Below are 21,762 nucleotides of genomic sequence, written 5' to 3'. Positions count from 1 at the left end.
TCCTCAACAAAAGGAGGTGGTTATTTTTTTCCTCATCTCTTCTATTGGGCTATGGAAGGTCATTGTAACTACAAACCATTTAAGTGGGCTTTTTCTTTTTTTTTTTTTTGTTGTTGGGGAGGTTATTTTGGTCTTTACATTCACATTGATGAAATCATTGTGCACTTTGTTCTTCTGGTTTTACTTTATTCTGCCTCAGTCACTACAAATATTCCCATTTTATCTGAATACTTCATATTTGTTGTTTCATATGCTGCAATTAATATTCCATGACATTCACATCATATTTTGTTTAGCCACATAGTAGCCATACTGCTGCCACAGACACACAAAAAATGCTGCTGGGAATGTAGACAACCTTTCATTTTTTTCCTTATTCTACTTGGGGCAGGTTGCCTAGAAATGGCATCTCTATTGTTTAGACATGGCCTGAATCTTGTAGTTAATTTTTGTGTATGTAAACAAAATTTTTTTCTAGAATGGTTGAATAAATTCACAGTTTCACTGACATTATTCTAGTGTGCATCTTCTCATGGTCTCTCCACAATTGACTTTCCGTTTCACCATTTATTGGCTCTTGGTCATATATTTTTTAATTGACAGTATATATTGGATATCTAGCATCTATCAGAAGAATTTCATATGAAGATTTTTTTCTCCAATTGACATTTTCCCCTCTTTGCTATGTTGATTTTGTTTGTCCAAAATCTTTTCAATTTTGTGTAACTGAAATTCAAGAACCAAAAGGAAATGCTAGAAAGATATTCCTCTTATAATAACTTCAAAATGCATAAAATATACAGACATTAAAAAAGCCTGTATATCTATAGATATAAAGGATGACTTAAATTATTGACTATATAGTAATTTTTTTGGTTGCTTATTTATTTATTTAATGTATTTAGTTTTCAGCATTGATTTTCACAAGAGTTTGCATTACAAGTTCTCTCCCCATTTCTCCCCTTCCCCCACTCCAAGATGGCATATATTCTGGTTACCCTGTTCCCCAGTCAGCCCTCCCTTCTGCCACCCCACTCCCCTCCCATTCCCTTTTCCCTTACTTTCTTGTAGGGCAAGATAGATTTCTATGCCCCATTGCCTGTATATCTTATTTCCTAGTTGCATGCAAAAACTTTTTTTTGAACATCTGTTTTCAAACATCATCCCCATTTCTTATAGCACAATAGTATTCCATTACCTTCATATACCACAACTTGTTCAACCATTCCCCAATTAATGGGCATCCCCTTGATTTCCAATTCTTTGCTACTACAAGAAGAACTGCTATAAATATTTTTGTACAGATGGGTCCTTTTCCCACTTGTGTGATCTCTTTGGGATACAACCGTAGAAGTGGTATTGCTGAGTCAAAGGGTATGAACATTTTTATAGCCCTTTGGGCATAATTCCAAATTGCCCCCAACTATATAGTAATTGTTAATGGTTGGGCCATACCAATATAAAAAGAGTGGTTATTTTAAGTAAATGAAATTATAGATTTAGGGCTATACCAATAAAACTATGAATGGGTAACTTTATAGAGCTAGATTAAATAATAATTATTCACTTGAAGGAATAGAAAGTCTAGAATCTCAAGGGGAAAAACAGCAGCAGTGAATGAAATAGTTCTTCTGGACAGATTGTACTATAAACTGGTAATCATTAAAACTATAAAGTTCTGGTAAAAAAAAGTAGAAAAGTAAATCAATGGAATAGCAAGTTTCAGAAAAAATAAAATATTTTCTCAGTGTTTGGTAATCTCAAGAACATAAACTACCTGGGGAGAAGAATTTCTTGTTTGTTGAGAAGTTATGGGAAAATTTGGAAAGTAGTTTAAGGAAAAAATAGGTTTAAACAAGAATCTTACACAATATATGAGAAATTTTCCAAATGGACGTTTAAATATAAAATGTCACATCATAAAAAAAAAGTTTGGAAAACAATGAAGGGAGATACCTTTTATAGCTATTGCAAAGCGGGGTGGATGGAGTTTTTAGCCAAAAAATGGATAGAGCTCACAAAGGATTAGTTCTATTCTTTATCAAGCCTACTCCATTTGACCAACTTTATGTGTTTGACTAAACTTGTATGTTCTTCTCTGATCTTTGTAACTGACTTGCTTTGTGAATCCGAGCAAATGATTTTACCCGATAACAGGCTTATGGTCCTATTATGATTTGGGGCAAAATTTCCTATCTTAACGTGATTCAAGGAGGAGCTGAATTTCAATGTGACTTTAGTCCAAAGTCTGGGAATTTCTTTTGGCCCAGTTTTGTGCAAGCTCTTTTTACACATTAGCCAAATTAGTTTGTTTCAATAACCGTACAGATTAGATTTTATTGGGAATACATTGCATTGCAATGTGAAGCTCATCCATTGGACCACAATAGGTCCCTGCCCAGGCTCCACTTAATGGTCATATTTTGGACCCTCCTGGCTTAGAGTGAATGTCAATGGTAACTGTTTCTCTTTGGAACAGGAACCCTGAGAGTCTTTCCCTCCCAGCTCGATATTTTTTTTTCTTTTTTTCTAATTAAAGGGACCATCCCTTGACTCACTTCTTACAGAGGCCTATTCATTGAAGGGATGTTACCTCTCTCTAAGTGAGTACATGAAAAGGCCTCAGGCTAAAAGGGCCAGGGTCTCTCCTTGCATCCTGGGTTATATCCAGTCATCCTGATGAATATCAGGTCACTGGATCCAGATGGTTCTAGAGGAGAAAGTGAGGCTGGTGACCTTGCACAGCCCTCCCTCTCTGAAATCAAAGTCAACTGCAAGTTATGTCATCATTTCCCTAATGACATGGTTTTCTTCGAAAACATAGGACAAACACAACAACAACAACAACCTGTGAAATAACTTAGGGCCTTTGCCTCATGATAGGTTAGGTGTTCTGCTTCTTTAAACTTCATACTTTTTAATCTGACATCTGTCCTTCATTTCTGACTTCTTTTATTGTCTATTTATAGTCACGAATGCCTAATAATCCATTGAAATAAGTTTTTTTTTTTGGCAAAACTTGTCTTTCTTTTGTTATGGTTCATAAAGTTATATATCTAGATGTGAAAGGTACCTCTGAGACAGTTTGGTCTAATCTTCTCATTTCACAGATGAGAAAACTGAGGCTTAGATCAGTATGAGAGACAGAATTTGAATCCAGGTCCTCTGTTTGCAGAACCAGGGCTCTTTCTATTGTACCAAAAATGCCTACCTTAAATCATGTGGTCCATAACAGGTACAGTTATTGGCTGGCTACTCAGACTATGCTGAAATTTTAGTTGTAGTGTTTTGTTTTGTTTTTTTTGCTGTAGTGGTGGAAATATATTAAATACTTATAATGTTTGTATCATCTTGGTTCAACTATTCTTTTTAGGGTCTGTATCCTGAATCTCATGGAATCATTGACAACAAAATGTATGACCCACAAATGAATGCTTCCTTTGCACTTAAAAGTAAAGAGAAATTCAACCCAGAGTGGTATAAAGGAGAACCTGTGAGTCCTTTGTTTAATCTTCTGAAAACACTTCTTTTAAAACCCTTACTTGCTTCATTCAGTGTCAAATGTCAGATTCCCTGGAATTTAAACAACCTACATCCTGGTATGAATGAAGATGATGTTTAAGTAGGGTTTTCTGGAGTGGTTGGATGCCTCTTAGTGGTGATTGGTTATACTGGCCTACTTCCTCCTCATACCAGCAGCACATATCTGTGAAACTGGGTTGGGGAATAGTTTCCTCCACGCAAAGTTAATTGGTCCATCATAGGATGGACATCCTAAAAATTTAGGAGCATCTTTCCTTTTTTTTTTTTTTTGAAGGTGGAAAGGCAGGGCAATTGGGGTTAAGTGACTTGCCCAAGGTCACACAGCTAGTGTGTCAAGTGTCTGAGGTCAGATTTGAACTCAGGTCCTCCTGACTTCAGGGCTGGTGCTCTACTCGCTGTGCCACCTAGCCGCCCCATGGAGCATCCTTTAATAGCAGTTCAAACGTGCTTTTCTTTTCATGTATGAAATTAAAAAAGTAAAAATCTTGCCATAACAATTATAAAGATTCCATTTAGGCAGCTTTGCATTCCAAAAGAACTCTGTATTATGATATTGCTCAAGCCAAGGAATAAGTTAACCAACAAGATCAGGGCATATGTAAGCTTCTGAAAGTAAGACATTTCTTTTTAGGAAAAAAAAATATTAATTGAGTATGTAGCTCTAGATTTGGCAGGACTTATTCATGAGACTTCTGAAGTTAATTTTTTTTATCTCCAATTATTTTAGTTGCTCTGTGTAATAGATAATGTTTTCTAGTAGATGGAACTTGTTACATTAAAAAAAAACATTTTGCATGCTAGGTTAATGTATTGATGCTAATGAAATTTCCTAAGTGTTTGATGCTTATGTAATTTTCTGATTCTTCTTAATTATCTCCTCAGATTTGGCTTACAACTAAGTATCAAGGTCTTAAATCTGGCACATTTTTTTGGCCTGGATCAGATGTGAAAATTAATGGAATTTTTCCAGATATCTATCAAATATATAATGGGTATGTTTGCCTGGATTTATTTTTTTACTAAGGTCATAGGATCATAAATTTAGAGCTAAAAGACAGCTTTGGGCCCACCTGGTCCAACTCCCACATTTCACAGGTGAGGAAAGTGAATCACAGATTAACTGACTTACCCAGGGTTACACAGCCATAAAATGTCCAAGATAGGATTTAAACCCAAATTTTCCAAACTCCAAGTCTAGTGCCCTATCTACTATTCAATATGACCTCTCAGCACAGTGTAAAGATATCCTATTGACATCCAACCATGCTGTGGTCTTTGGGCAGGGATAAAGGAATATAGGACATCAGAGAATGAGAAATAAAGTATGTAACTGTCCTCTTCTGGGGATGTGGAGATCATGTGTTAGGAAGAAGTAGGTGAAGTATCTGGAGAAGTATGAGAAGAAGTGTCAGTGTTTACTCCGGCCTCCCAGTACTTCACCTTCTATTCCCATGACCTCCATCTCCATTATTTCAGTGACCAAGGCGAGTAGTCATGGATCTCATAATCATTCAGAATCAACCTCCAACTACCTGAATTCTGAAGTTCCTTTCTCTGATCAAAATCTTCTCTTTTTCTAATTTTTTGTCCTAATGCCTTCCTATCCCTTGATCCTTCCCAGTTTTCTGAATCTGTCACCTATCCTGGTTTCACTTCTGTACCCTTAACACCAACCAGTTCAATAACTCACTGTTTTCTATTTTTAAATCCCTGAGGCCTTCCTCTTCCATCCTCAAAGTCTTCAACCCTGGGTCACTTACGACATCTCTCTTGTCCATGAGCTACTGAATGCTGCTGGAGGAAGTCACAAATTCAAGCTAACCAGAGTCCTTATAAATCCATGCTAAGAGGAACCCTTGCCACTATGCTGCAAATTTTTATTCAATTCCGATGACCTGTCATACTATTTATGGCAAGTGTTATTGACCCGCTCCTTTGTGCTTAAGTCTTTATTCCTTTCACATCTTTCTCTTCATTCACACCACCACTCTCATATTACTTCTCACCTGGGATATTATGACAATTTCCTAACTGCTCTTCCTGCTTCAGGTTTCTCCTTTTTCTAAATAATTGTATGCCTGACTGCCCAAATAATCCTCCTAATGAAAAGGTTTAACAATGCATCTTCTGTGATTCCCCATTGCCTATGGAATAAAATGGAAATGTTTTAACCAGACATTTAAGGTGTTATGTAATCTTTTTCCAGCCTACATTTCCAGCCTCATTCTCCACTATTCTACCTTTTTGTACTCTGTTTCACAGCCAAACTGGTCTGACACCATTTTTCTCTCTCTTGATTCCTGTATTTATTCAGGTGGTCCCTTGTGTTTGGATTGTAGTACAACAGTCACTCTGGAGTCAGAGGACCTAGATTAATATCCTGTTCCTGACACTAACTCTGTGACTTTGGGCAAATCATTTAATCTCTCTGGGCCTCAGTTGACTGTAAAATGAGGGAACTGGACTAAATAAATGACATCCCTTACAGCTCTAAGTCTATCATCCTCAGTCTAATTGAATGTACTCCCTCTACATCTGCACCTATTAAAATCCTCCACTTCACCGGCCAGCTTAGGGTTCTTCTTCTCTGCATTGTTCAGTCATTTTTTCAGTTGTGTCCAACTCTTTGTGACCCCATTTGGGGTTTTCTTGGCAGAGATACTGGAATGGTTTGCCATTTCCTTCTTTACAAGCAAGTGAGGTTAAGTGACTTATCTAGGGTCACACAGACAATAAGTGTCTGAGGCCACATTTGAACCCGGGAGGATGTCTTCCTTACTCCAGGCTCAGTGCTCAGTGCTCAGGTGCCACATCTGCCTTACAGTCTTTTCTGATCCACTAATCTGAAAGTCATCTCTTGCTGCTAAAATTATTGTAGCATTTCATATGGTCTTCTCCTTTGCCCTTATAATATTGTTTTTTATCATATTTATTTGTGTACAGGGCTTCTCTTCCCATTCTCCTCTCTTCAACCCTGTTGTCTTTTAGACTAGTATATATAGGTTAACCAACAGGATCAAGTTGTCAGTTCCTGGAGGGTGGGACTCTCTGTTTTCCACCTTCGTATGGTCCAAACCTAAGCCAACGTAGGCACTTAATAAATGTTTCATGAATTAAAATAGAAAAAAAATGTTTGAAAGTTATCCAAGTTTCCTGGCAGGAAGTTAGACAAGAGCCCTTAGTCTGGAATTGGTCACTATTGTTTGAATGAAAAGGGTAAAATAATTAAGAGAATTGCCTGAAAATCATTGATTTTTAAACCATAGCTATTAAATGTGAGAACCTTATTCTAGAAGCTTGCTTTTGACACTTAGACTTCATGATCTGGAGCAAGAGATCTTAACTAGGGACTGTTAGTTTGTTTTAAAATATTTTGATAATTTTATTTTAATATATAGCTTCCTTTATAATTCCACATATTTTTATTTTATGCATTTAAAAGCATTATTCTAAAAAGGGGTCTAAAAAGATTTTTCCAGACTGCCAAAGGGGTCCATGACACAAAAAAGGAGAAACAGAAAGACACAAAGAGACAGACAGAGAAATGCACACAGACAGATACACACACACACACACACACACACAGAGACAAAGAGAGAGACAGAGAGACAGTGACAGAGACAGACGCACCCAAACCCACACCTACACCCAAACAGACACACAGAGAAAGAGAGAGAGAGAAGGAGAGAGGGAGAGAGAAAGAGAGAGACAGAGAGAGACAGAGACAGAGAGAGAGATAGAGATGGGGGGAGGAGACAGAGAGACAGAGAGGCAGAGAGAGAGAGACAGAGAGACAGACAGAGACAGAGAGACAGAGACAAAGACAAAGAGACAGAGAGAGAGACAGAGCCAAAGAGAGACAGAGAGACAAAGAAAAAGACAAAGGGAGAAACAGACAAAGAGAGAGATAGACGCACACACACACACACACACACACACATACACAGAGAGAGAGACAGAGAGACAGAGCCAAAGCCAGAAAGAGAGAGAGAGAGAGAGAGAGAGAGAGAGAGAGAGAGAGAGAGAGAGAGAGATGATAAGTTATAACTGGAACATTGGAGTTTATCTTATCATTCCACAAATAAAGCTTTTAGAAACGAGGCCCGTAGAGGTTAAACAATTTGTCTTTGCTCTCACGGTAGCAGGTAATTAGGACAAGAGTCCAGGTCTCTAGACTTTAGTCCTTTGAATCTTTCTTAAGAATTTAATGAGAACTTTAAAATAAATTTGTTCATTGTTCTCTAGAAAATGCACAAGATAAAATGAGTTATTGTCTTATGACTAAATAAATGGTTTGGGAAGAAAAGAAAGACATGTAATGAAGCTCTACTCCAGAAATAAATACTGTTAAAATGCTTCTCTGTTGCTCTACCAGTATCCTTCTGGGTGTATACAAAAGTTTTTCCTTGGTCCACCCTAGTGCTCATGAATTATCCCTTCCCTTAATCTGGTGAATATAGTCAATTAAGAGAACCTGTCTGTGGTAAAACAATCGTGATGCATGTTTTATGGAATTCTTGGCCTTTTCCAAGTGCATAATGTTGTTTCCAGAGTATTATTGGAAGCAGTTTTACATAGTGGCTCTGGATCCAGCCTTGGAGAAAGGGAGACCTGGGTTCAAATCTTGCCCCTGACAAGTAGAAATCTGTGGCCTGGTGGACAAGTTATCTAACTTCTCAATATCATCTGAATCTCCCTGAGCCTTTTTACAAATGAGTTGCTGATCTACATTAGATGAAATCACAGGTCCAGACCAAAAAAAAAGTTGTTCCCAAGTAATTAGGAATATGAATATTTAGTGCATAGTACAGTGCAGATGTAGTGCATAGTACAGAGAAAAACTCCCTGCCTTCTATGACAACAAAATAGTTGGCTTCTTTGAAGTATGTTAACACCTACCTCCCAGGGTTGTTGTGAAGCTCAAATGAGATAATATTTTTAAAGTGTTTATCAAAGTGTCTGGCACGTAGTACGTATTCTATGAATGCTAACTTTAAAAATTATTATTATTCACCAAAGAAAACTGTGGTTTTTAAGCTAAGCACTTGGTGCTTTTTCTCTGTTTCCATTCAGTAAGAACATCCAGCATTTACCTCAGTGCCTGGTACATAGTAGCTGCTTAATGAGTATTTGTTTATTGGCTGACTTACATCAGCCCTTGTCACAGAAAATTTTCTTTGGATTTGTCTTCAAAAGCATTGGTTCTTTTGTCTTCCTTTTCTTTTTCTTTAGTTCCATCCCATTTGAAGAAAGAGTTTTGGCTATTCTTCAGTGGCTAAAACTTCCTAAAGACGAAAGGTATGCAGTCGCCGAATTGATATTCTCTCTTGTCTCTTGTCTTTTTGTCTTAGAGAAGTTAGCTAATTAAATAGAACCAACTTTTGATAATCTCAACTGGTTTGCTCTACTTGTTAACGTGGCCTTGACTAATGTATTGGATTGATCATTTCAAATGCTTTTTCAAGGCATCCAACATAAAGTTTCTTTCTCAACGGTTTAAATATTACCCCTGTGATACGAAATGGATTTTATTTTTTAACTATTGTTGAATTAATCTGTTCTATTCTATGTTTCAATGTGTTCATAAAATATTACATTTTGATACTGTTTGATTTAGACCACACTTTTACACTCTGTATTTAGAAGAACCAGATTCTTCAGGTCATTCATTTGGACCCGTCAGCAGTGAAGTAAGTACGTTTTCATTGGTGACTTTGTAGAACCTGCTAACAGCTAACTGAAGCTGGATTTTAGGTGGGTCCCTGACAGTCTGTAGGACTTCAGGGATGGGGTGAATGAAAGTTGAGAGAAACTGTACTGAACCAAGGCTTTGAACTTCTTAGAGAAATAATATCCAGGGTGACTACAAGAGTTAGGAGAGTGGTTTGCTTGTGTAGAGTGTCCTTATTTCCTAGGTTACTTCTTAAAATTGATGGCAATCCAAAAATTGAATCAACAGCCTACAGGATCCTGGGGTCAGTATCAGTCTTAAAACTAAATTCTTACCAGTCAAAGGTTTGCAATGATGATGATGATGATGATGATGATAATTAGCAGCATTTATGTGGCATTTTAAGGTTTGCAAAGCACTGTACACATGTTACATCATTATATCCTCACAATAACCCTGGGTTTTGAATATTGTTGTTATCCCCGTTTGTACAGATAAGGAAATAGAGACAGAGAGAGGTTATTTGACTTGCCCAGGGTCACAGAGCTAAGTGTCTGAGGCCAGGTTTGAACTCATGCCTTCCTTGACTCTAAGACTACCTTAATTATCAGAACTTTATGAAGAATTGGAGGGTTGGGAGTTAGGTCAAAAGTTGCTCCTAAATCTTGCTAGCATTTATTTTGACAACTAGACACTTAGAAGATGAATATAGCCTATGAAATGGCAGTCAAGAAAAATGCTTCTGTACCACATATTAGCAAAAATCTGTGTGTATTGTCACTCTTTTTACAAATGCAGTAGGCTCTTGAGCACTCGTATCAGTTACCACTTTTCTTTTGGAAGCCCAGCAGGAACTACAAGGAAGGGAGATCTGAATGTCCTATCTTTTTGTTTAAATATACTTAATTATTTCCTAGCTTGCTTGCTTCTGGCTCTCATATGTCTCTTCTCTTCCCATGTAGGCAGGTAAGGTTTGAGTTAGACAGCAAGCAAGTTTCGTGTAAAGTTATGTGCATATGATAGCACAACACAAATATTTTTCAGAGAAAACAATAGTCAGATGACGGTTTCATGCAATAGCCAATTGGCTTGCTTATGGTAGGAGAGCCAAATAGACTGACTTTGTCTTAAAAAAAGTTATTGATTGTTTTGATAACAGGTATATAGGCAGTGAAGCATAGTGGAAAGAGCATTTGATTTTGGGTCAGAGGACCTAGGTTCAAATCCTAGACCTACTGCTTATTAGCTGTTCGATGTTGAGAGGTCACCTCTCTCCACTTCAGTGTCATCGTATGGAAAATGAGGATTAGTCAATTCCTAAGGCACCTACCAGGTCTAAATCCTGTTATCTTATTTTGTTCAGTCAAATATTTAGACTGAGCTTGAGTGGTGATACTCTTAACTCTTTAGAAGGGACCTTGAGACTCTAGGTGGGGAGGCATGGCTTCATTGTCTTTGCTGTTCTCAGTACTTGCAACACTTCATCTAAATAATTAAATAATTAATCAAATAAATAATCAAATAATTAAAATCTACAAGCATTTCATAGCCCAGTACAAATGATCTATGTATTATTATTTTTTATTTCAAAGTTCCTTTTTTTCTCTGATCGATTGAAAGTCTAGGATCAAAGTTGAAAGTCTAGAGCTGGTAGATCAGCCATTCCCTAAACTGGGATATTGAGATTCATATAAATTAGTAACTTAACTTGCCAAGTTTGCCTAGGTTAGGTAGAAAGTGACTGAACCGAGACCTGAACTCATGTCTGCTGACTCTCAAGCCCAATGACCTTGCCACTGGACCAGACCACATCACCTCCCACTGATTATGTGTGCTTTAAAAATCAGTTTCTTTCTATCTTTTCAGAGAATCTACTTTGCTGATTCATATTACCAACTTTAGGGTTCTTGGTTCATCCATTTTTGAGCTTCTCTCTCAAATTTGCAAGCAATAAGATAATTTAAATTCTCAGAGAAATTTAAACTTGATTTGTCTTGGTTTAACAAAATGTTAATTTATGTTGCCAGTGTATCTTTGAATGAATGAGAGGTCATATTAATGGAGACTGTCATAACTTACTTCCAAGGTAGTAAAAGGTAGATAATAGTAAAAAATAAAGATTAAGCTGATTTGACATACTACGTAAATATAAAGCTAAATATGAATACCGATGGTGTGTCATTTGTGTGGAGAGTTGGAAAAGACAAATGTTACATGTTATTAGGTCTGAAGTGTCACTTGATGTCCTTGTATTTATATTCTTTTGTTTTCTAGGATTTAATGATTTCTATGTTTTAAGAAAACTATTGGTCATAGAACACACTGAACACACAATGCAAACTCAGTTGCAATGCATCATTTAGCTGTTAGATTAGTTCTATAGTCAGTTTTTGTTAAGCTCATCAATCTGAGTTGGGACATAGTTTGAATCAGAGGTATTCCACGAGTATTTGCCAAGCAGAGGTCTTGGGGAGGGGCTTATCAGACTGGTTATGGTTGTGTGGAAGTCTTAAGGTGACTAAGGTCATTTCAGTGTTAGTACTCTATGATTGCCCTCCTGTCAGTCAGTTATTATTTCCTTCTTTCAATGACCCCCTGACTCCTGAGCCTTAAATAAATGTTTTGTGTAGTATAGGTATTCACTTCAATGGGTTTTTTCCTTAATATATATATATATATATAGATTTATAGAAAAGAAAATATTTGGAGCCAAAATTCAACCACAAATTTGTTCCACTTGAAATTTCTTTTCTTTCCTAGGTCATCAAGGCGTTACAAAGAGTTGACAACATTGTTGGCATGTTGATGGATGGTCTTAAAGCAATGAACTTACACAGATGCATAAACCTTATTCTTGTGTCAGATCATGGTAATTTAAATTCGTGTCAGTTACACTTCACATCGGGGTGCCGAGAGATTAGTTACATTGACTCTGATTTCCCTTATATGTTACAATTCACTTCATGCAGTTTCCTTCTTATATTGCAATCTCATGCTGATACTTAGAGGAAATTAAGGGGAAAAATAATATGAGGTGACATGTGCCAATCAGAAGAAAATTTAAAACCCAACTACTAACATGAGGTAAAGGATGGAATAATTGTTGGTTAATTCGGGGATGGAGGCAGCCACCAATCTAAGTCATTAAAGAAAATTTAAAAGATTAGTTCCCCCCTAAATTATGCAGTTTGGTATTTTAGACCATTCTATTTTCATGAAATTTTTCCATTTCTCTTTTGTTGAAGTAGATATGAGGTAGACTATTATTAGACCTGGCCTTAGCATATTTCAACTTCTAAAATATTTTTCTGTTTTTGATCATGAGCTGCTGTTTACTATGTTACTCCCATGTTGGGAAAATGGAAGAAGTGTGTAGATAGGGAATTCAAAAGCATTTCTGGGAAGTAAAAATGATCATGTTGGATAGTAAAATACTAATGGAAAATCTATAAAACAATAAAAGATCCAAAGAGAGATCAGTTTTGTTATTAGTTCTCTAGATGAACTTGGCCAAGCTTCTGTGATTTTGTTTTCTATCTATAAAACTGGAATGATGATACTAGGCTCAACACACATATCTAAGATATTATGGTGCTTAAATAAGGGTAAGTATTTTTTTTAACCAATTAGCCATCAAAATTGATTTTTAAAAAGAGTAAATATTAAGGAGTCTTAGGGAGAGATGCAGATGGCAAAACAAGGTCAGGTAATAGTGATTGCTAGAAACTAAGGTTCTTAAAGGAGAAGGAAAACCTGTTGCATGCTTCTTTTCTATTCTCTGTAGAATAGAAAATTATACACATGGTAGGAATGCTAAACTTGCCAGATGAAATTCTTTTCAATTTTTAAATTTTTAATTTTTATCTTCAGTTCTAAATTCTCTCCCTCCCTGCATTCCCTTTTGCACCCATTGATAAAGCAAGAAATATACTCATTATACATATAAAGTCATACAAAATGTATGTCCACATTAGCTACACTATGAGGAAAAAAAAAAAGAAGCAAGACAAATGAAGAGAAAAAAATATGCTTAAATCTGCACCCAGAATCTATCAGTTCTCTATCTGGAGGTTGATTGCATTTTTCATCATGAGTCCTTTGGAACTGTCAGAGATCATTGTCGAAATGAAATTCTTAAGATAAAGTTCATTCTTCTTGATAAAGGTCTTCCTTCCTTCTTTCCTTTCAAGAATTCCAGCTGTTTTTTTTAATGCTTTTTTTTTTCTCTTCAGGAATGGAACAAGGTAGCTGTAAAAAATATGTCTACCTGAACAAGTATTTGGGGGATATTAAAAATGTCAAAGTATTTTATGGTCCTGCAGCTCGACTGAGAATTTTTGATGTTCCAGATAATTATCAGACTTGTAAGTATTTAAACTTACCAGAAAATGAGTGATTATATTCAGAACTTGTTATTGCAAGTTGAATTTTGTCAACATTGGCCAGGAAGGAGAAAGGGGATCAGATAGATAAGAATGTTACTTTCTTTTTGATCTTTGGATTAGCAGGCTAAATCTTCTGCAACTCAAGCATTTTATGAAACTTCACTGGCAGGGGAAGTGTAGCCAGCTTTCTCAAGCCCTCCAGTCTGATTTGCTGTTTTTAGCATTTAGAAAAGTGCTACTGCCTCTGTGTGATAGCCTATGAATTATATGCTAAAGTGCAAGATTCATCATCTTAGGTGACCTATGGACAGAACATTTTATAAAATATTAAAAAGTATTTTATGCAGGTCAATTTCATTGTCATTAATAACAGTTAACAGAACTGATTACTAATACGAAACCATTTGTTTTCTGGGCTAATACTTACGTAGAATGTTTTATATTGTTGAAAAAAAAATTTTTAAAGAGGCTTTTTAAGAGGTCAGCAAATTTCACCCTTAAAAAAGACAATCTGAAGCCATTCTAAATGATATTAGCATTCATTTTTAAAAATGCCAAAGGAAAAATTAAATTATACATTATCACAAGCCAATTTTGTCAAGAAATTTATTTTAAAATATTGTTTCAGTTGTAGTTTAAATCATTTTATTTTGCACCCTGCCCCCATCTTGTCAGCTCCTGCAGTTCTTGAGAGAGAACAGTTAATTGCTTCTGAGAAACTTCTGAGAAACAAACAAAAGAAAAATTGTTGGGGTGGGGGGAAGAGCTCAGAAGAATTAACAGATCAACTATTTCTACTAGTATGATCTACGTTCCACACTCGTAGTCCCCCACCTCTGCAAATGGAGGGAGGTACATTTTCTTAAACTTTTCCTTTGGTCTGAGACTAGTAATTATGATTACATAGCATTTAGTTTCTTTTTACTCTTCTGTCCATTTCCATTGTTGTGTTATCATTTTCTAGTCTTGTCTATTTCATTCCTGCGTCAGTTTATCATGTTTCTCTGAATTTTTTTATTATTGCAAATATCACATTTATCAATATTTTGGTATAAATAAAGACTTTTCTATCTTTTACTTCTATGGGTTATCTGTGTATATAGTCACAGGATATAATAGGCATTTTAGATTTGTTTTTGACACAGTTCTAAATTGTTTTCTAGAATGGTCAAACCAATTCGTGACTCCAACAAGAGAATGTTAATGTGCCTATCTTCCCCTATTCCCTCCAAAATTGACTATTGGTATTTTTTGTTATCTTTGCTGATTTTTGGAGCCTCAGAGGTTTTTAATTTACATTTTTCTTATTAATGATTTGGGGCAATCTTTCATAGGTTGTTAATAATTTACAATTCTTTTATAAGAACTACTTGTTTCATATTCCTTAACCACTTGTCCTTTAGGGAATGACTATTTGTCTTTTATGTTTGTGGTAATTGTCCAATATATTTTGGATATAAGACTCTTGCCCAAAATATTTGACACATTTTTTTCCCCAACTGATGTTTTTCCTTCTTATCCTAGCTTCATTGATGTTGCTCCCAAAAGGCTTTTTAATTTCATGTAATCAAGTCTATTTTTTAATGATAGTTTCTAATCTTTGCTAGGTTAATAATCTTCCATTTGTTTTCATTGTGAGAGATCTCATTCTCTTTTAGTTAGCCTTTGGGGTGTGACCGTTTTTATTTAGGTCACATTTATTTTGAGCTTTTTGTGGAAGTGTTTCAGGGAGCATATATTTAATGCATGGTAGCTCCACAAATAGACATTTGAAACCTTGAGTATTTAACCTAACGCTTTTGCTTGAATTCCTTTGTTATTATTGTTCTTATGATGGTTTTTTTTTTAAATTTCTAGTTATGTAATAAACTCTTGCTTACTAATTATCTGGTATTCTTTCAGTTAATTATGAAGACATTGCCAGAAATCTTTCTGTAAGTATTACTTGTTTTGTAATATCTAATTATTCTTAATTTCACTGAGTACATACTATGTAAATTTAAAATTAAAAAAAATCATTGATGGGAAGGGAGTAATGTTACCCACATGCTTTATCCTACCATGGCTTAAATAAAGAATGTAAAAACTGTATTGTGGGATTGCAAGTTTGAAATTTTTGCCTTTGCCTACACGAGTTTCGACTAATCAGTAACTTTTTAAGGAGGCTTCAGGGTTTATCCCATTATGGTAGATTGTTATATTCTAATCACAAATATTGAGGAAAGCCTTTATCTTTCTGGATAAGAGAGTATTTGTAAACTGATTAGATAGTCAGTAGCCAGAACAAACACAGTATTTAGTGCCACTAAATTTGTCCTACCTAGGTCATTTTAGGCTGCTCTGATATTGGACTTAGATAAGTCCTGAGATCTAGGTTCTGGCTTATTTTTATGGTTCTATTTCATTATCTAAGCTGGAAAGTAAAACAAAACAATATTTCTTAGCAGGAAACATTTTCTTCATGATTTTCAAAGTCATTTCATGGCGAGCCTACTCATTTGAAGGTTTTATACTTCAGTGTCCCAATGATTTGGGACTTCATTGGTGTGAGTATTACTTTCACCAATGTGGTTCGCTTTATGCTTTAGTGGGTGGTCTTTCTGAGTTAGTGTGCCAACCTTCTGGCTCTGAACCTCTCCAAATTTAGCTAGGCTAGTCCTCAGACAGAACATCTGCATTACATCTTCAAGCTCATATTCATATACTCTCTAACACTTTATGATGAGCCCCAGAGCATTTTATTCTGCTGGCATAACTTTCAAGAACCCAAGATAACTTCTGTGCCATAGTGAGGAAAGAGAGGTGGACTTTAATGGAGCACTTCTTGGAAAACATGAAAACAATGATTCTACTTATTTTAAATTAAAATTGTGATTTCAGTGCAGGGAACCAGATCAGCACTTCAAACCTTATTTGAAACAATTTTTACCCAAGCGGTTACACTTTGCGAAGAGTGATAGAATTGAGCCCTTGACATTCTACTTAGATCCTCAGTGGCAACTTGCAATGTAAGTCCTGCCTTTGTTGTCTCTTCAATGCCTTCTATGAAGTAAGGAAATAAAATTATAAACAGTGTTTGTTGCAGATTATGTGAGGATAGGTTGTATTGGAATAATAATGAAAGTGCATTAAGGTATGTAAAGAGCTTTATGTGTGTTATCTTGTTTAATCACAGGACAGTAGTCCTGAGAAGTAGGTGCTATAATTAGCCCCATTTTACAGATTAGGAAACTGAGGCTGAGAGAGGTTAAATGACTTTTTCAGGGTCACATAGCTAGTAGTAGCTAGTAATAATAACAATAATTTAATAACATTAATAATAGCTACCATTTATATAATGCCTTGAGTTTTGCAAAGCTCTTTATATTCTATTTCATTTTATACTCACATCATCCTTATGAGAAGGCTGCTATTCTCAATTTTACAGAAGAGGTCACTGAACCTGAGAAAGTTAAGTGAGATTGCTCAAAATTACACAACTTGTAAGTGTTTTGAGGTAGAGTTTGAACCCAAAGGAAGAGAAAATAAAAGCTGGGAGTCCAAAAGGAGGCTGGTTGGGTAACAAGAATGAAGGACAAACCACAGATTAGGACTGTGGCTATAGAAATAAAAATGAAGAGGTGGATGAGAGAGATGCTCCCAAGTAAAAATCAGTAGGACTGATGGAAATAAGTTAAGTCAAAACAGTTACTAGGGTTCTGGTTATTAAAGGAAAATTGTGAAAAGAAACGTGTTTGAGGAGCAAGAGGAGAACATGGAGAAGAGACAGAGGAGAGATGGGGAAGCCAATTAATCATGTGTTAGCAGGATATTCAAAATACAGATTTATAATGATGTTCTATCACTTTAAGATATGATGAATCCTTGAAAAATTAATATGAAAGTGGGTTGTCACCTGCCAATATCTTCATACCCTGTTATTTGGAATTTTCTTAGCATTTAAATGCCACTTTTGTATTTTGTTAATTCCTATTCTTTATAATATTGCTTTTCAAATTGTTTCAAGCACATGCTACTGGGCTGTAAGGATTGCACTGTTTTGTACCTAACCTCAGAATACTTTAATACTCTGGGCATCCAGGTCACTCAATGAAAATTACAGACCTGCTAAGTAACATTATTGATAAACAAAGACCTAAATCATCAAATTGTATAATGGCCACCAAGTAAAGAATGGATGCTGAGTGTGTCCATCTTTTCAACCCAGGTTGGATTTAAATGGTGAGCTAGGAGTCAAGTAATGGTATTTTACTAAGTATCTTATTGTCTATTAATACAATACAAATTTTTTGGGAAAGAGAGCAAAGAGGGAGGAGACAAGAAGACAAAAGGAAACAACTTCTCTTATTCAATTTATAAGATGGTATAGAAAGGGCAAATGAAACTTACACAGTAGTTTTTTTTTAAGGTAGTTGGTTCACTAGCCTTGTGTCTTCACAGTAGGTGTTATTTTTAGATCAGTTAGCCAATCAAGCATTTATTAAGTAGCCACTCTATGCCAGGCACAGTAAATATAAAAATCTCATTCTAGTTATAAAATATGTCAATACATTATGTTAACTGGTATGTCTATGTCAAAATTAGGAATCCAGCAGAGAGAAAATATTGTGGATCTGGATTCCATGGCTCAGATAATATATTCTCAAATATGCAAGTAAGTGGAAATGTCATGCCTCATTGTCTTTTTGAAAAGAAAAGATTACTTGATGAATAACTGCAAATGTATATCCCAGTTTTAAAAAGTCTGATACATAAAAATCCAAACTTGCAAAACAACATATAGTATGATTCTGTTTTGCAAAAGGAATTTTAAAAAATCCTTTAAAAATAAGTTCCTTTTAGGTACTTAAAATGATTTGATTTACTATAAATTGATTTATATGTGACTTTTTGGGAGATGCCTAAAGTGAAGCATACCTGTATTAAAATTTTAAAATCCTGCTTGCTACATTTATTAGTTGTAGGACCATGGGCAAGTCACCCAACCTTTTAAAGCTTCTATCTTGTTTTTTGGAAAAATAGGGATAATACTACTACTACTCTCACAAGGATGTAGTGAAGATCAAACGAATGATGTTTATAAGGTCCTTCTTAAAGTACTTGTGTTCTCATTCTGGCTGTGCCACTCAATTATGCTATTTCTGGAAGAGGCATCTCCATTCTTCTAGTCACCCAATTTTGCGTCTAAGGAGTTGTCCTCAACTATTATTTTCACTTTAACTCATCACTCCTAACTATTCCTCTCCCCTCAATGCAGTAAGTTTCCAAGTACTTTCAATTCTACCTCCACAGCATGTGTCACATCTGTCCCCTTCTTTCTACTCACATGTTCACCACCAGAGGTTTGCTGGTAAATGTTTAACAACCAGCTCTCCAGGCAAAAAAACCCCATACATTTCTGTTTAATCTGCTTTAGACCAGTAAATAATAACATAGCTATGTAGAATTTATATGATGTAAAACTAGCATATTAGTAAAATACATGGTAAAATTGCAATATTTAATAATTAAATCATTTAATAAATTATTAATTTACCACATAGGTAATTAACAATGTATATGTTTATACATAACATAATTAACATAATTAATATATAATTTTATTATAAATAATGCATAATTTTCTTAATGATACAAAATAGCAGTAATAGAATATTAATATTATGACAGTGATATTGATATTAATTGGATAGTAAAAAACAATATTTATTATTTATTAGTTAATATCAATGTCCAGCTAACATATAATTGTATAATCAGATAAAATAAGTTAATAGTTATTAGCATTTTTTCCATCACTTTCTTGAATTTTGGACAATCAACCAAATAAAAATTGGCCTAGTTTGTAGCTTTTGCTGACTTCCAAGACGTAAATGCTTGCACTGAAAATTTTAAAATCTCCATTGTGCCTCCCTAGTTCAAATATTTATCACTTCTTGCTTGGACCATTGTGATAGCTTTCTAATTGATCTTTTGGACTTAAGTTTCTCCCCACTCCATTCTATATCCCACACAATAGCTAAAGGGATTTTTCTAAAGCAGAGACTTGCTATTTCACTCCTCTACTCAATAAAGACCAGTGACTCCCTTTTACTTCTAGAGTAAAATGCAAACACCCTTATTAAACATTTATAACCCTTTACAGTCTGACTCCATCTTTATTATACATTGCTCTCCTTCACTTACTCTTTGATTGAATCAAACTGGCTTTATTGCTATTCTTTACATGTGATATTCTCTCTTCCATCTTTGTGCCTTTGCACTGCTCTCCATACTTGCGATACATTCCTTCCTCATTTCCATTTCTTTGAATCCCTATTTTCCTTGGAAACTGTAGGCTCTAGTGCCAGTTTCTACATGAAGCTTGTCCTGATGCTTCAGCTGTTAGTGTTTCCTCTCCTTCAAATCACTTAGTATTTATTTTGTATAAATTTCTCTTACATAGGTGTATATGTTGTTCTTTCTTAAAGAATATATGCTCCTTGAGGGCAGAGGTTGTTTGGTTTTGGTCTTTGTATCTTTATTACCTAAATAGTACCTGGTACATGGTGGGTACTTAATGATGCTTGATTAATTAACATTTAAGCTTTGTGAACTTTTGCCTACTTCATTATACTAAACATATCAATATAAGGTATCATTATTATTAATAATAAACAGTGTTTACTAATTGACATTTTCCTTCTAATCTTCCCCTAAGAATATACAAAAAATTATTAAATTAAAATTCTATAGATGGAGCTCTTTAGGCATATCTCAATGTGTTTTGACACTAAATGCTTATCTTTTTGGTCAAAACATAGGCTCTCTTCATTGGCTATGGACCTGCATTCAAGCATAATACTAAAGTTGAACCCTTTGAAAACATTGAAATTTATAACTTAATGTGTGGTAAGTGCAAATTGATTCATGATTTCTGAGAATTTATGTGGAATGAAAGCATAGTTAGTAAGCTATCTCATGGATATGTATAGAGTGGTGTAGTATGTATGATTTTGGAATAATCTTTAATATTTTCACCTTTGTTCTCTCCTCACTTTATTGGGAAATATTTATTTAGTCCAAGGCATGGAGGTCCACTTGTACAAAATTAAAGAGGCAGGACATGGAATGCCATGTTTGGGGGAAAAAATTAATGTTGTGAAAATCAGCGTAATATGAAGTAATATTGGAAAGATTGGCAGGAGCCAGCATGCTGGAAGTTTTAATTAAAAGGCTAGACAAAAGAGACACATCAAAGATTTTTGAGAAGGGAGGGATTTAACATGTTCATCTCTGAGCTTTAGACATATTGATTTGGTAGCTAGTTGGAAGATGTATTAGACAGGGAAGAGATCTGAGGGTGGGGAAACTAATTAGCAAACTGTCATAATCCAGGTGAGAAATGATGAGGCATCATAAATTTTAACATTATTTAGTTCAATTGCCTCATTTTGCAGATGAGAAAACTGAGATACAGAGAGATCATAGAAACATAGAATCATAGATTTATGCCTGAAAAGGACCTTAATGGTCACCAAATCCAACTCCCTCATTTTACAGCTAAGGAACCTGAGGTCTAGCGAAGTTAAGAGGATTGACCAATGTCACACAGCTAGTAAGTATCTGAAGTGGGATCTGAACCCACATCTTCCTGACTTCCAAGTTTAGTGCTTGATCCACCATACTGTGCTGTTGTCTTTTGCCTGATGTGCTCAAGTTCATAGAGGTAGTAAGTGGCAGAAGTGGGATTTGAACCTAAGTCCTCTGATTCTCCATCAGGAAACTACCCCCTGAATCATGGCTTGAATTAGTGTAGAGGATTTGTAAGGAGAGAAAAAGATGGATATAAGAGATATCATTGAGATAGGATTAACAAGACTTGGGAATCTGAATACCTATGTGCATTGAGGGGAAGGGAAGGTTGACTCAAAGTTTTCAAACCTGGATTGAGGGAAAGATGGTGTTGTCATCAACAGAAATGGGGAATTTTGGAGAAGGACTAAAGTCTGGGTGAACTATGAGTTTGAGTTTATCTGGGTAGAGATGTTCAGCAGGCAGTTGTTGATGTAGTACTAGAGCTCAGGACACAGGTGAAGACTGGGTATGTAGAGCTGGAAATCATCTGCATGGAGATGATAATAAACATTGGGAATAGTACTGATGAGAACACCGAGGAGAGAG

The 21,762-nt window shown here is 35.4% G+C and overlaps 1 protein-coding gene across 1 annotated transcript in view; it reads left to right on the top strand.

The window, feature by feature from the left end:
* Positions 1-21,762, top strand: part of ENPP1 (ectonucleotide pyrophosphatase/phosphodiesterase 1) — a 98,145-nt gene that overhangs the window by 50,507 nt on the left and 25,876 nt on the right. Inside the window, exons 8-17 of the mRNA XM_036766969.1 lie at positions 3,374-3,493; positions 4,426-4,535; positions 8,776-8,841; positions 9,161-9,233; positions 11,975-12,083; positions 13,447-13,578; positions 15,502-15,533; positions 16,480-16,607; positions 18,184-18,253; positions 20,403-20,490. Coding sequence (XP_036622864.1) covers positions 3,374-3,493; positions 4,426-4,535; positions 8,776-8,841; positions 9,161-9,233; positions 11,975-12,083; positions 13,447-13,578; positions 15,502-15,533; positions 16,480-16,607; positions 18,184-18,253; positions 20,403-20,490 — 928 coding nt within the window. The remainder of the gene's footprint in view (positions 1-3,373; positions 3,494-4,425; positions 4,536-8,775; positions 8,842-9,160; positions 9,234-11,974; positions 12,084-13,446; positions 13,579-15,501; positions 15,534-16,479; positions 16,608-18,183; positions 18,254-20,402; positions 20,491-21,762) is intronic.

This window comes from Trichosurus vulpecula, chromosome 7 (genome assembly GCF_011100635.1).
Source record: "Trichosurus vulpecula isolate mTriVul1 chromosome 7, mTriVul1.pri, whole genome shotgun sequence".
Lineage (NCBI taxonomy): Eukaryota > Metazoa > Chordata > Mammalia > Diprotodontia > Phalangeridae > Trichosurus > Trichosurus vulpecula.
The sequence above is the reverse complement of the archived record's forward strand: the minus strand, read 5'-3'. Positions and strand labels throughout refer to the sequence as shown.